Below are 16,617 nucleotides of genomic sequence, written 5' to 3' on the forward strand. Positions count from 1 at the left end.
TCTGTAATCCCAGTGCATCTTCCGTGGCAATAAGTGAGGTGGAGATAACCGCTTGAAAGTTTTCAGGACAGCTACCTCAAATGAGAAACCCTACCTCAACCAAGGTGGAAGACAAGGATGGTCATCCAGTTGTCTTCCACCACATGCTTATCATAGTACATACATGCATGTGCACATAGACACACACACACCCAAAACAACGATTTGAGACATTACGTATAAAACTAAGGCAGTAAAACATTTTAACTTGCATCTTGCCTATTTGTATGTTGTTTACAGACCTGTGTTTTTTTCCATTACTAATAATACTAATAATAACTCACCATCAGCTAATAATTATATCTGGCAGTTATCCAAAACTATGGAATTTGCTGAAAAATGCCATTTAATCTTTTACCAGTTTGAGCTAAAAGATATTTGAGCTAAAAGCAATCTCAATGTTTTTTTTAAAATTAATTAATTTATTTATTAGAGACAGAGAGAGGGAGAGAGAAAGAGTGAGTGAGAATGGGTGTGCCAGGGTCCCTAGCCACTGCAAACAAATTCCAGACGTATGCGCCACCACATGCATCTGGCTTACATGGGACCTGGAGAATTGAACCTGGATCCTTAGGCTTCTCAGGCAAACACCTTAACCACTAATCCATCTCTCCAGCCCCAATTTCAATTCTTTATGTGTCTTCACATGAGTTCATTTTTATGTTTTCTGATTCTATGAATATTTTTCATTATCTTGTCTTGAACTTCATTAAGGCAAATAAAGACCTATGCAGGACTGGGCAGATTTCTCAGTGATCAAGAGTGCTTGCCACTTGAACATGAAGGGCTTCTCGGGCTGGAGATCACCAAGTTCATCTCCCCAAAGCTAGTACAAAAAGCTCGCCATAGGGCTGGAGAAATGGCTTAGCGGTTAAGCGCTTGCCTGTGAAGCCTAAGGACCCCGGTTCAAGGCTCGATTCTCCAGGTCCCACGTTAGCCAGATGCACAAGGGGGCGCACGCGTCTGAAGTTCGTTTGCAGTGGCTGGAAGCCCTGGTGCACCCATTCTCTCTCTCCCTCGATCTGCCTCTTTCTCTCTCTGTCACTCTCAAATAAATAAAAAAATAAATGAACAAAAAAAATCTGGCCATAGTCACACACATTCGTAACCCCAGCTTACAGGGGTCATAGACCAGAAAATTCCTGGGACTTGCTGATGGACAGCAGCTCCAGTTTGAGTCAGACCCCATCTCAAGGAAAGAAATAAATAAATGAGCATTAAAAAGCCACCCAATTTTTTTTTTGGCCTCCACACTCACACAAGACATGTACATCTGCACATATATAACATACATCACACATCATACACAACTCACCACATACATACTCTATGCACACATGTGTGTGCAAAAAACATGTATATATCTAACTTATAACAGTACTTAATTATGATAACAACCACCTTGTACTGTGTCAGGCATTGCATCAAGGGCTTTATACAAATCACCTCACTAAATTTTCACCACTCTGAAGTATGTACTAATAGCAATCGTACCTTAAAGATGGAAATTCTGGAAGGAAAGAGAAGTTTAAACAACTTACTCAAGGTCTTAGCAAAGAGCAAAGCCAATACTGGTCTTATATGCGACTCCAAGAAATATACCAATTTTCAAATGCAAGTTCCATCTCTAAAGTCCAGACCAGCCTCAAGAGCAATCCTCTTGCCTCAACCTCAAAAGTGCTAAGAATACAGGCATGTGTTACCATGCCCAGCTTAAGATAAACTCTAATCTACAGTAGCTTTTGTGGCAAAATCACTACAAATTTTATATGTGACCTAATTTATTCATATATGTAGCATTTTGCTCCTTTCAGTGCATAACATTGCCAATATGTTTGGTTTATGATTCCCTGTGACTCCTCTTATCAATTCCTATTTTGTTCACATTAATCAAATAATTCAAGTTTTGATTTTTTTTACATCCACAACCACTGGTCTTTTCATCATCATCACCATCATCATCATGGTGATACCTAATTTTATAGGAAAAAAAAAAGAGTAACTAACAAATGTGACAGTGAAATTATCCCTTTTAGTCTTAAAATCAGTCTCATAAGTATGCCCATCCCCATTTTATAGAAAAGAAACTTTATGTAACTCATCCATGCTAAATAGCTATGCAGAAGCAATGCATGATATTCATATACAGATCTACAGACTCCAAAGCCTTTCCCTTTCCCCCTTTCCTAGAAGGGAAACTCAACAGTTTTCTAATAAAACATATGTATAACATAACTTATCATTTAAATATAAAATGTAATTTTAAATGAAATCTAATAAAACATCTAGAAAGCTAATTTTCAGTAATTACTTATGCACAAACAAATGCTAATAGAAATACAGTATCTCACCATTCTCGTTGCATCTTGCTCAGTCCCAAGTAAATCTTTATTTCCTTTTTAGGAGGCAGACTCTTCTCTACATCAGTTTTTATACGACGTAACAAGAATGGTTTTAAAACCTAAAAAATAACAGTTTTTGTAAAAGCATATAAAATGTTTACTATTACAAATTAAGTATTTCATTAATGGTTGATTATAAAATTTGCTTCCTACTTGCATAATCCAACAACCACCAAATGCAACAGTTCCAAACTTTCTCAATAACGGCCTGTTAAAAAGTCAGAATGGGGGCTGGAGAGATGGCTTAGCAGTTAAGTGCTTGGCTGTGAAGCCTAAGGACCCTGGTTCACAGCTCGATTCCCCAGGACCCACATTAGCCAGATGCAAAAGGGGGTGCATGCGTCTGGAGTTCGTTTGTAGTGGCTGGAGGCCCTGGCGCACCCATTCTCTCTCTCTCTATCTGCCTCTTTTTCTCTCTGTCACTCTCAAATAAATTAATTAATTAATTAAAAAAATTAATTAAAAAAGTCAGAATGGGGATGTAAGGGCAATCTGGCTGTGAGGTCTGTCATCCCATTGATCACAAGGGTTGATCTGGCCTATTTGGCTAGCTAGGCAGATGTCACCTTTCCCCCTCTCCCCTCAATGTGTGTCCCTCACAAAGCTGTGCACTAGGTAAAACAGAAAATTATAATGCGGGCTGGGGTGTAGCTCAGTGAAAGAGTGAAAACTTAGCGTTCAAAAGACCCTGGGTTCAATTCCCAGCGCTCCAAAAATACAAGACACAAACTAAATATTCATGATTTTGTTTAAGACAAGATTATTGAGTATTGAATAAACACTGAAGAACTCTTGTTCCAAAAGCCATTATATGCAAGATTTTTTTTTAACCTAAGAGGAAATCTGAAGTGAAATTAATATGCAGGTCATTTCAAAATAGTTAAATAAATGAATGGGGAAAGCAATTCAATGTTAAAGCTATGAATAAAGAGAGAAAAAAAGATTATCAGAGTATATCTGTGTGGTGGATTGATTCAGGTGTCCCCCATAAACTTATGTGGTCTGAATTCTAGGTTCTCAGCTGATGGAGATTTGGGAATTAACACCTCTTGGGGGCAGTGCATTGTGGGGGGTTGGCTTATGAGTATTATGGTCAGTTTCCCCATGCCAGTGTTTGGTACACTCTCCTGTTGCTATTGTTCATCTTATGTTGGCCAGGGGGTGATGTCCACCCTCTGCTCATGTCATCATTTCCCCCTGCCATCATGGAGCTTCACCTCAAGTCTGTAAGCCAAAACAAACCCTTTTTTCCCAAAAGCTGCACTTGGTTGGGTGATTTCTGCCAGCAATGCAAACCTGACTGCAACAGCCTGGAACACAAATTCTGTGACAACAAAGTATTGATTGCCAATCCATAAATACTACCTACAATATGTGAGATACTGCACCATTAACTATATGTATACATTTGATCTTTATAATAAATCTTTGAGGGAAATATGACTATTTCAATTTTAGTAAGGCCACCAAAGTCACTTTGATAATAAACAGAAGCAGAATTAAAACCCAAGCATGACTGACTCTAAAATAAACTCAGTCCCTGATTAACTAGCACAAGACTAAATTAGTTCTTCAATTTTGTTCAAGACTGTTACTTCATTCATCCAAAGTATTTATGATATGCATATCTTACAGTATTTTGTGCTGGAAATAATAATACCTATTTCCAAGACTTCTATGAAATTTGCAACAGTTCAAATGTAGAGATTAATCACGGTATATATTCAATAAACTGTAACTATTATTATTAGAGATATATAGGAAAAAAGAACAACTCTGGTTTCTGGTTTAAGCCTCTTAAACTTATCTACATATGGTGGACAGTGAAGTTGCAAAGTGAGGAAAGTGAGGGGAGAGAGGGAATTTCCATGGGTTATTGCCTATAATTATGAAAGTTGCCTTTAAAAAAAAAAGTTTTTTTCAATTATTTTCATTTATTTATTTGAGAGCAACAGACAGAGAGAAAGAGACAGAGAGAGAGAGGAAGAATGGGCATGCCAGTGCCTCCAGCCACTGCAAACGAACTCCAGACGCGTGCGCCCTCTTGTGCATCTGGCTAACGTGGGTCCTGGGGGAATCGAGCCTGGAACCGGGGTCCTTAGGCTTCACAGGCAAGCGCTTAACCGCTAAGCCATCTCTCCAGTCCAAAAAAGAAGTTTTAAAAATTGTGTTCAATAGATGTGAAGGAGTCAGCTACTGATAACTGGACACTAGCGAAGAGAATGGGTAGAGGATGGGTGTGCAAGATAGCTTGGGGGCCTAGGTAAGAGTTTGATAAAGACAGTGGTGCTGCAGTGGCTTTGAAGTGGCCTTGGGAAACTAGGAGAATACTGAGGTCATCCAGAGGACCTGTGGTGTGTGGGAGCATGTGGGAGGACTAAATGATCATGGGGGGAGAGATTCTGAGGGGGGGGAAACGGTTGTGGCATTTGCTGACCAAAGAGTGTCAGAAGGGTATGAGGCAGATGCAGTACAAACAACTGAGCCAAATGGCAATCTCACAACTATACTGATGTTTGTTGTCTAGCTTAGTTAAGATTCAGTTAACTTTATTCTTGATTTTTCTTGTCTAGTATTACTTACTGCATGAAGTCTTTCCACAAGTTTTTGGTCACCAAGGCAATTTTTGGTGTCAAACCAAGAATCAAAGTCCTATGGGAGGAGTAAAAATTCTATAATAAGTACACAGAACTTTTAAATAAAATTGATAATAAAATATTATACAGTTAATATAGAAATGATTCACTGTACAAGTCTTTCAAATTATGGTGCTGTGATAACCAGAATTTTTAACTTCTGTGATAAATAAAAAGTTACCCTTTAGCCTCAACATATAGGAATACAGCATTCTTTCCATTTGAAAACATTAGGCTTCTCCATACCATAGTCATAGTGTGTCTGTCTAGTTAAGAAGAATAGAGGACTGGAGAGGTAGCTTTGCGGTTAAGCGCTTGCCTGTGAAGCCTAAGGACTCCCAGGACCCACATTAGCCAGATGCACAAGGGGGCACACATCTGGAGTATGTTTACAGTGGCCAGGTGGCCCTGGCATGCCCATTCTCTCTCTCTCTCTCTCTCTCTCTCTCTCTCTCTCTCTCTCTCTCTCCCTCTCAAATAAATAACAATAAACAACAAAAAAAAGAAGAATAGAGAATATAAATCTAAGTACCAAGGTCCCAAAGTCATTCCAGTCAGTTTGCTGGCCTAGTATAACTTTATGTTAATAATAAAAAAAATAACGGAAATATTCAAAGCCTCTCAAATTTCATGAAAATGTTGAAGGTACTAGTGTGAACTCAATCTATCTTGTTTCATAAGTTGGGGGAGCAATGTGAAATGGGCAAAATTTCACACATAGAATAATCCCAAAGAAGAAAACCACACTATTTCCCAAAACATCCCCATTTTTCAATTTTACCCTTACAAAATTCTTTCCTAAGGAAAAAAAATAAATAAAAGCACACAAATTATAAGTGTGAAAAGTATAAACTTTAACCTATTTTCTATACATTGGAAACAGATGTCTGTGCACATCAGGAAAATATATTTTGAAATGTATGGCTTGTGGGCTCAGTAGTAGAGGGCATGCTAAATGCCATAGGTTCAATCACCAGCACTTCCCCACCTCACACACATACAAACCCATGTTTTTAAACTTACATCTGCAGAATTAAAGACATCAGGCAATAAAAAGTTAAGTAATGCCCAGAGTTCATGCAGGTTATTCTGCAAAGGTGTCCCAGTTAGAAGCAAGCGGTTCGTTGACTTGAACTCACGAACAATCTCCGAAAGCTAAAAAAATAATAGCTACATAAGCATTGTTTTAGTTATCAGAATGGTCAATATTCAGTTGTACATCAATCAATGCATTTTGATACAATATGATTTGAAACATCTTTTATGGAAAAATCTCCTAATTCACAAGGGTTCAGTGAAACACAACTGGGCAAAATATTCTAGACAGTTCCATACTTCAGAGAATGTATGTATATATATATATATATATATATATATATATATATATATATATATATATGTATGTATGTATGTATGTATATATCATATTTACACCTGAGTTCCATATCCCACTATGAAAATTTGTTTTCACTATTTTGGTTCCCAGAAAGCTAATATACCCTATGGGATCCAGGCTATCATTCTATACAGCAAAATCTCCTCCCTACCAACCACATTCAGGTTCTAATGTGGCCTGGTCACTATTATTCAACATCAGAATTGAGCTCATTTTCCCTAAGAGCTTGCATTAATTTCTGAAGCTTAAGACCACAAACAAAGGCATTATGAACAGCAGTCTTAACAAGAATGTACATTTTCAAAATATTCAATAAATAACGAATTATTTTAGGCATCCTGTTGCACACCTTTAATCCCGGCATTTGGGAGGCTGAGGCAGGAGGATCACTCTTGAGCTCGAGGTCAGCCTGGGCTACAGTGAGGCCATCTCTTGACAAACAACCAAAAAAAAAGAGGTTCATCATAATAAATAAAGCTATTCCTACTGTTGATGCAGTTGAATAGCCAGAAATACATATATATATATATATTTATTTATTTATTTGAGAGCGACAGACACAGAGAGAAAGACAGATAGAGGGAGAGAGAGACAATGGGCACGCCAGGGCCTCCAGCCTCTGCAAACGAACTCCAGACGCGTGCACCCCCTTGTGCATCTGGCTAACGTGGGACCTGGGGAACCGAGCCTCGAACCGGGGTCCTTAGGCTTCACAGGCAAGCGCTTAACCGCTAAGCCATCTCTCCAGCCCTATTTTTTTAATATTAACATCACATTCTAGTTTGCACCAATCAGATACTTTTAAAGAATTGTTTTGTTTTTGTTTTTGTTTTTTTGCTTTATTTTGCTTTTATGAGGTAGGGTCTCATACTAGCCTGAATTTCACTATGTAGTCTCAGGATGGCCTTGAACTCATGGCAATCCTCCTACCTTGGTCTTCTGAGTGCTGGAATTAAAGGCATACGCCACCACACCCAGCTTTCAAAGAATTCTTTATTAAATCCATATGAATACAAATAAGATAACTCCTTGAGAAAAATAAGTCAGTACAAATGGTATTTGTAGACTAAGGCGTCTCAACAATACTAAAATAAAGTAGCATGAAGAGTTAGGCTTCAAGAAGAGGAGTAGCAAACAAACACCTAACTTGCTTTACATAAAAATCTCTGCTCAACTTTTACTTCTCCTGTATTCAGTCATTTAGACTTGGAAAGATTTTTAAAACTAATCTTTACTCCCATTTTATGAATAAAACCACAGTCTTCCAGGATTTTTATTTTAAATGCAGGAAAGTGAATACACAGATGTGATAATTAAATGAAACCTTGAATAAAGATATTGAGAACTTACCTTGGATTTTTCATTTTTTATTCTGTGAGCTTCATCAATGACTAAGTATCGCCAATGAAACTTTTTGAACACAGATTTTTCTTTTATTACCATCTCATAAGAAGTCACACAAACGTCCCACTCTCCTGGCATCATTTCATCACGAATGAAAGCAGCCTGATACAAAATAATGTTTGTTATGTTCAAAAATGCTGATGATCAAAGAATTAAACTGTCAGAAGAACACTGAGTACTAAGAGGCACCATGGGCTATTGTCTCATCCATTTCATAGATAAGAAAATTGAAGCCCAAAGATACCTTTGTAGTCAATTCTCTATCTGGCAGAGATGTGAATATATTCACCAACACAAGAAAAATAAAGGCTTGCCTTATATAAATACACTGTGTTCAATGAACCTGAAGATCATTTCCCATCAAAAGGGATCAAAGAGGACATGAACAACTAAAACAACTTTCTAAACACCACAGTGCTACAAAGACCCCAAAAACATACTAGCATGATCTAGTATCCACAAACAGAAGGAATTCAATATACAGGAATATTTGCAGCCTTTGGATATCTTATGTATTCTTTCATTCCCTAGTAGTGAAGAATTGTATGTTTTGGATGGGGGTGGGGCACAGAAGCTTGTTAATATCTTGGTGGTGTTTTTAAAGTTGTTATGAACTTACAAATGTGATTATAAATGTTATGATTTTATGGAGGCTATTTCAAACAACAGAACTGGAATCAACTATTTTTAAATCTTCATAGAAACCAGCCAACATGGTTAGCCAAGTAGACTGAGAGCATTTTTAGCTGGGCAATTAAAATATTAGGAAATTGAAGGGAAAAAAGGGGGACTGCTAACACCTTACCCTTGTTCGGTGTATGAAGTACTCTGCCTGATGGCTCCTTCTACATATTTCATGGAAGTGGCATTTATTTCTCATTTAACTCAGATCTGTTGGAATTTATGTAACTATTGGATAGACTTAACTTTAAGTATGTAGGTAAAATTAAAGGTCAAATACCCAAAAGCTCTTCTTTCATAGATATTTCATAGATATTAAAATCAGGTCCTCCAAGGCCAGGTGTGGCAGCTCATGCCTTTAATCCCAGCACTCTTGAGGCTGAGGCAGAAGGATCACCATGAGTATGAGGCCAGCCTTAGCTACAAAGTAAGTCTTAAGTCAGTCTGGGCTATAATGAGCCCCTGCCTAAAAAAATAAGATCAGGGGCTGGAGAAATTGTTCAGTGGTTAAAGGCTCTTGCTTAAAATGTCCGATTGCCTGGGTTTGATTCCTCAGTATCTACATAAAGCCAGATACACAAAGTGGAGTAAATTTGCAGCAGCATAAGGACCTGACGTTCACTCTTTCTCTCTCTCTCCTTGCAAATAAACAAATAAAAATATTAACACTCAAAATTACACAATTAGCAGTGGAGCCAAAATTATAAGTAAGGTCTGTTTCCACATCAACTAAATTTGGATACCTCTATAGTAAAGGGTCACAATTCTACAGACTTCAATGTTACTTTAGTATCAGATAGGATCAAGAATATCTCTAATAACTTAACAACTCAATTAAATACCTATATAGCCAACATCAATTTTTTCACTCCTAAACTATTAACCACATACAATATTTACAGAAAGCCAGAAAAATGAGAGTCCCAATATTTCTATGCCATGTGGGATCAACATTCAAAATTGTCTATAAATAGTAATCTGGATTTTGTACACTTTAGCATAAATCTCTAAGTACTGACTATATGATTGATAATTACGGATCTTGAAACTTCTGACCATGGCTCATCGTAAATTTGAATTTTAAGTTGCAACCCAGTCAACACATATATGTTTGAGTATGTATACATAGTAAAAAGCAACTTGAAAAGTTTCTAAAGATTTTGGCTATATGTGGGATGAAACTCTTATTTGCTTTTCTCTTCTCTCTCAATAGTTAAAAAAGTGTTACCATTCACTAACCTGAATTTACAACTTATTCATGGGTGGCACCTTGCAATTTGTAAAATAAAGCTATCTCAGAGTAAGGTAAACATTAAAAAAAAAACTCAAGCTACAAATCAACAAATAATTTTAGCAAAAGATCAGTATTTTAGAAATGCAGTTTTATAAGCAATGGTATTAAGTTAAGTAATAGCAGTGACCAGAAAGAGTTCTAAGTTGCTAATTTGCTATGGGGAGAGATTAGGCAAAGGGAGGAATTAAACTTGTGATTCTAAATTTATGAACTCAATATTTCACTATCTAAATTATTTATAAGTTAAATTTAAATGAATTTAAGCAATTTTTCTTGAAGCAAAACGATAATGATAAAATTACATAATTCATTATGTTACCATTCCATTGAGAATATCTTTTGATAATCTATCTAAATATGTAAAACAGAATAAATCTTTACTTCAAACTATGTTCTCTGGAGGCAAAATAAAGAAAGTTCAATAACATGCTTTCTAGGCAAATTATTCATTTTTTGTGTTTTTGCATAATTTATTAGTTTTTGATTGGTTCTACAGTCCTAAAATAATTATCCCACACTAGAGTGGCAAGTAGCTAATTTAAATACTTCTACCATTAAAAACTAACCTTCTAGGGCTGGAGAGATGGCTTAGCGGTTAAGCGCTTGCCTGTGAAGCCTAAGGACCCCGGTTCGAGGCTCGGTTCCCCAGGTCCCACGTTAGCCAGATGCACAAGGGGGCGCACGCGTCTGGAGTTCGTTTGCAGAGGCTGGAAGCCCTGGCGCGCCCATTCTCTCTCTCTCCCTCTATCTGTCTTTCTCTCTGTGTCTGTCGCTCTCAAATAAGTTAAAAAAAAATTAAAAAAAAAAACTAACCTTCTAATATTATCTGAAAATATATACATGCCTTGCATCAACACAAAATATGAGGTTTACTGTATGCACAAAGGAGTTCCATTTTGGTATACATCTGTGTATATATTAAGCCAAAAATCAAAACTTTAGGGCTGGAGAGATGGTGTACCAGTTAAGGTACTTGTCTGAAAGCCAAAGGACCAAGGTTGGATTCTCCAGTACCCACATAAAGCCAGATGCACAAGTTGGCACAAGGTGGCTAGAGGCCCTGGTGCATTCATTCTTTGTATCTGCCTCTTCTCTCTCTCTCTCTCTCTCTCTCTCTCTCTCTCTCTCTCTCTCTCTCTCTCGGTTTCTCAAATAAATAATTAAAGTATTTTTTAAGTCAAAATTTTAAACAGGAAAAAATTGTAGTCATTCCGATTTACACACTTCTGGCTTCAAAATCTTACATATCATAGTTACCAATGGAAACATACTGTCAATAAATTAGGACTTTTTTGTTTGTTTGTTCGAGATAGAGTCTCACTCTAGCCCAGGCTGACCTGGAATTCACTATGGAGTCTCAGGGTGGCTTCAAACTCACAGTGATCCTCCTACCTCTGTCTCCTGAGTGCTGGGATTAAAGACGTGTGCCACCATGCCCAGAAAAATTAGGATTTTTGATAAAAAGTCACTTAAACATGCAATTTAAAAGTGTTGTGATAATTAAATGAGTTAATACATGCAAAGTAGTACAAAAAAAGCCTAGGTTAGGATAAGCACAATTTAAGTGTCATTTAGTGCAAGGAGTAGTAGCTAATTTCAGTGTCATTAACAGCAATAATATGTAATTTTACCCCAGAAATGATATTATTTTTGACTGCCTTTTACAACTTGACTCTCACTTACTCTCACATCTTTGTCTCCAACGAAACAAATAACACGGAGAGATGGAACCCATCGTTTAAATTCATTCATCCAGTTGTGTAAAGTAGACTTTGGAACTAAAACCATGTGGGGTCCAGGAATGTTTCGGTAGTGCTTCAGGTAACCAAGCAAAGCAATCGTTTGTAAAGTTTTACCGAGACCCTGCATTATCATCACAAGGAAAAAAATTCATAAATGTACTTTTCTAATCAAACAATTTATTAATAGCAACATTACAAAAGATATTGGTCAACTGTCTCACATTGGAAATTATGTTTTTTACCAATGAAAAGTAAAAAAGGTCTTTTTAAAGGAAAACATTTCAATTCAATACTCACTGTGAGAAATATATATATATATATATATATATATATATATAGAGAGAGAGAGAGAGAGAGAGAGAGACATATAAATAACTTGCACTCAAAATGATTCTAAAGAAATAATTTTCTATTTAGAATATTTTTGCTCCTAAAAGGAGCAAACAAACTGATACACAAGGTTTTCCTTAGTCATAAAACTACGAATTTATGAATGCTTTTCACAAAGACAATTTTCTTCTACAACCTGCTGGCACTGGGGCCTTTCTTTCCTATTGGTCCCAGACACCAAATATTCGCAGTGTGCATATCAAGATGTTTGTGGCTGCCTACTAGCACCTCATATTCTTAATGGCCTTAGGAATGACAAAAGAGCAGAGACAGAGTGCTGTAGCGAAAAAAAGGACTTTAAAAATCATCTAGCCTTAGTCAGGCATGGTGGCGCGTGCCTTTAATTCCAGTACTTGGGAGGCAGAGGTAGGAGGATCACCATGAGTTCCAGGCCACTCTGAGATTACATAGTGAATTCCAGGTCAGCCTGAGCTAGAGTGAGACCCTACCTCGAAAAAACAGGGGGAAAAAAATCACGTTAGCCCAGTGGACTTTAAAAAAGAATACATCAAATATCTAAGAACATGCTGACTAACCCACGACATTTATTTCATATGTTGATTGGCCTGTAAAACTAGCTTTTGGTTTTTTTTTTAAATTTAATTTATTAGTTTTCTTTTCAGTAAATACAGGCAGTTTGGTACCATTATTTAGGCTCATCTGTGATCTACCCCCTCCCATTAGACCCTCCTTGTTAATGAAAATGGGTCGTGCATTGTGGAGTTAGCCCCCAGTTATTGGTATGATAAATGTCTCTGCAAATCATGACCCAACATGTGACTCTGACATTCTTTCCGGCCCCTCTTCCGTGGGTATGTGGCTCAGTGAGAGAGCGCGGCTTAGTAGGAAGCCCTGAAATTGGGAATGTAGCTGAGTGGTAAAAGGCTTGCCTAGCATACACAAGGCCCTGGGTTCAATCCTCAGTACTAAAACAGAAAAAGAAAACAAATCAGAGTAATTGAAAAGCATTCGGTGCCAGCAGGCTCTTTAAGGCTCTTTAGGTCATCCACTTTAGACAGGTTATCACCCAGTGGTTGGAGGAAATAATCATGGTCGCCCTGCTGAGAATTTAACCAAGCCCCTGGGCCTCTGAGCTGAATGTAGTCCTCAAATCAAATACTGGAGCTATTGACCCTTGATGTAACATTTGCATGACCACATACCTAACAGCTCAGCTGTTCAGCCAGGGATTGACTACCTATGGGACTGACTGCTATAACAGATGCCATAAGGCACATTTCATTGCTTGGCACTTCTCAATAATACTGATTGCAAATATGGCTCCAGAGTCTCATAAATGTGGTATTGCCAGGTTCAAAAGATCTAGAACTCCTTCTGCCATCTCATAAATCTACCTTATTAATTCTGTCATAAAATATAAACTCCCCTTATCTGCTCAATTAGAACATGTCCTCACTTTTCTTCTGTAATTTTCCATACATGTGTATGAGTCATTAGCTTATTTCTAAGGCTGACACCTGGTATTCTATTGCATCAAGACTGAACATTGAAATTGGACATGGTGGCATATGCCCATACGCAGGCAGGAGGCTTGTAAGATTGCAACCTTGTTGCTTTTGTGTGTGTGTGTGTGTGTGTGTGTGTGTGTGTGTGTGTGTGTGTGTTTAATTTGGAGGGGGAGGTTTTCAGGTAAGGTCTCCTTCTAGCCTAGGCTGAGCTGGAATTCACAGCCTCCTGAGTGCTGGGATTAAAGGCATGTGCCACCAAACAGGGCCTCGATGCTTTTTACTTGTTGTTTATTCCATGACTCATCTTCTGATCACTCACTAATCTACATGTTTGCATTGATTTGTGTATGAATCCATCCATTGTTTTATTCACTGCCTGATTACACCCCACCTCATTTCCCAAAGGATATCAGGTTGCCTAGAATGAAAACATGTCACGTACATTTATGGTAGAGTAGAAATGAAGAGACACCAGGAAAAGTAAGACTAGAAGGTAAAGCATAGGAAAATACAAGGGCCACCAGGGCAGATGACTAAAGAGAACACAGAGAAGCTTCAGTAGAACATCCCTTTGGTTCTGGGCTTGCTGGCCACCAAAGTGCAAACAAAAAATTAAGGAAGCTTTTGTGCTATTTGAGGAAGCTCCAGTATTATTTTTGTGCCTGGTGGAAGTCTCTATTCCAGGGGTTACTAAAACATTTGCAGTCTTGACAAAAGCCCCTTTGTATTACAATAACTATACAAAGTTTCCAGGCACAGGGATTGGAAGGAGGCCAGCTCAGGTATTTCAAACTTACATAAAAAAAAATACTAATAACTCAGAATACATTTTAGCTACCCGTTCCTTACCATTTCATCAGCCAAAATGCCATTGACTCCATTTTCATACAAAGAGATCAACCAGTTCAGTCCTCGAATTTGATAATCTCTCAGGGGTCCTCCTTTCACATCTAAAAACAAAATCAAGGATGCCTCATACTTTCATTAACAACAATAAAGCAATTTTTTTCTAAAATCAAATGGAAAAAGCAAGTAGTACTGTGCTTAAATACATACAGGAAGGGGACACTTCGAATCGAACACACACGTTGGAGGTTTTCCGGCTCTCTGACAGAAGTTCTTCATCTTCTTCTTGTTCTGTGCGCCTGTGGCGATAGCTGAATTGGAAAAAAAAATAAAGGAGGCATCTTCATATTAACTCTGATGCTAAGTTGGAAATTAAGTCAATATCCATTGTTAAGATCTTTAATGAAAAAGGAATGAGTTATCTAGTGTCTGGCTTAGAATTGGTTAGACCTAAAACCTGGTCAAAAACCCACTGCCAAGGTAGTCATAGTCCCTACTGGAGAAACTCCTGGCAGTGTTTTGCCAATGTGCCTGCCAAATTACCTTTGAATATTTATGTTTGTGCCTATAGGGTTAGTGCCACTCTTAGCCTTGGTCAGAGAAGCTTCTTTTTATTGTAGTTGGTGGTTAATGCAGAGATTCCTAACTGGCCAAAGTGCAAAAGTAAGTGACTATTGAGACATCTATATCATCCCCTCCAAGGCTCAGGGAACATCATAGAGGAAGAGAATATAATAAGAGCTAGAGGAAGGGATGAAGTGTACTCTAGGTACAACATGGCCATTGTACTCTAGAACTATTAGCAGCTGGGATATCCTGCACAAAACTTGTACCAGTTTAGACCCATCAATATTCTATCATGACGGGCTAGGGGTTCATGAGTCCTGCCCTTCCTTAAGGATTTATAGGCAGTGAATAGTTGTTAAGGTGGAGGGTGCCCACTCCTCCATGAGGATATATAAGCAGTTAACTGTTTGTGAGGGAGAAAAAGATTATTTTTTCTTCAGTGAGTAACCACCCATAAGTTGCCCATGCTCCTGTAAATAACCTCTCACCCATGCTCTTATAAGTAACCTTAATTAAACTCAAGAGGGACTAATTGGGAAAAGGAGGGGTTCAACTGAAGTGAGAGAGGATGAGAGGATAATGGGAGAAATATGATCAAAACACATCATATACATGTATGAAAATGTCATAAAGAAACCTATTTTGGGGCTGGAGAGATGGCTTAGCGGTTAAGGCATATGCCTGCGAAGCCTAAGGACCCAGGCTTGATTCTCCAAGACCCAACTAAGCCAGATGCACAAGGGGCACATGCATCTGGAGTTCGTCTACAGTGGCTATAGGCTGTGGCATGCCCATTCTCTCTCTCTCTGTCTCTCTTGTCTCTCTCTGCTTACAAAAAAATAAAATTTTTAAAAGTTATTTTAAAAAAGAAACCTATTGTATATAGAATTAACATATGCTAATTAAAATTTAAAAATTATCTGGTAGAACTAGTCTACATCTTTATTGTTCAGTCCTGATGAGAAAAAAAATTGCCTCTAAAACCTATTTACATAGTTGATAGCTGCATTTTTCATATGAAGTTAAACCAAGCAGATGAAATAGAAATAGGATAGAGAAAGAATGGAGGCAAAGAAAAAGGAAAGAAATTAGAAAAAGAGATGACAACATACTCTCCAGTAGAAATTAAGCTCTGCTTTTCATCTTTCTTTATTCGAGGGCGTCCCAATTTCATGTTCAGAGGAGATGTTGGAGATTTCTGTGCTGAAGGCTGAATAAAATGTGCAAAAAGTTCTGTCTGCTCCAGTAAAAATTCAAATCTCTTTGCTCGGTCTGATTTCTAATTTACAAAAGAAAAATAATAATTTGCATTTCATATTCATTCAAAGTTATTTAGTAAACACTTGTAGTATGAATTCTCTTTAGAAAACTATGAGGAAGTTACTAGTGTCCTATCCATTTTATAAATAATAAAACTGGGCTGGAGAGTTGGGATAGTTGTTAAGGTGTTTGCCTGAAAAGCCAAAGGACCCAGATTCAATTCCCCAGGACCCACATAAGTCAGATGCACAAGGTGCTGCATGTGTCTGGAGTTCATTTGCAGTGGCTGGAGGCCCTGGTGCACCCATTCTCTCTCTCTCTCTCTCTCTCATAAGTAAATGAATAAAAGTGAAATTTAAAAATTAAAGTAGGGCTGGAGAAATGGCTTAGCAGTTAAGCGCTTGCCTATGAAGCCTAAGGTCCCCGGTTCGAGGCTCAATTTCCCAGGACCCATGTTAGCCAGATGCACAAGGGGGCATACGCATCTGGAG

At 37.8% G+C, this 16,617-nt stretch overlaps 1 protein-coding gene across 7 annotated transcripts in view; it reads right to left on the minus strand.

The window, feature by feature from the left end:
- The window catches only part of Smarca1 (SWI/SNF related, matrix associated, actin dependent regulator of chromatin, subfamily a, member 1), an 88,063-nt gene that overhangs the window by 61,873 nt on the left and 9,573 nt on the right, over nt 1-16,617 (minus strand). For all 7 annotated transcript variants that reach the window (XM_004653949.3, XM_045140231.1, XM_045140229.1 and 4 more), the window contains 8 exons: nt 15,979-16,145; nt 14,510-14,610; nt 14,303-14,403; nt 11,536-11,715; nt 7,824-7,979; nt 6,101-6,232; nt 5,025-5,093; nt 2,391-2,500 (listed from right to left, as the gene is read on the minus strand). In XM_004653949.3, the coding sequence (XP_004654006.3) occupies nt 2,391-2,500; nt 5,025-5,093; nt 6,101-6,232; nt 7,824-7,979; nt 11,536-11,715; nt 14,303-14,403; nt 14,510-14,610; nt 15,979-16,145 (1,016 nt within the window). The remainder of the gene's footprint in view (nt 1-2,390; nt 2,501-5,024; nt 5,094-6,100; nt 6,233-7,823; nt 7,980-11,535; nt 11,716-14,302; nt 14,404-14,509; nt 14,611-15,978; nt 16,146-16,617) is intronic.

Source organism: Jaculus jaculus, chromosome X, assembly GCF_020740685.1.
Source record: "Jaculus jaculus isolate mJacJac1 chromosome X, mJacJac1.mat.Y.cur, whole genome shotgun sequence".
Classification (NCBI taxonomy): Eukaryota; Metazoa; Chordata; class Mammalia; order Rodentia; family Dipodidae; genus Jaculus; species Jaculus jaculus.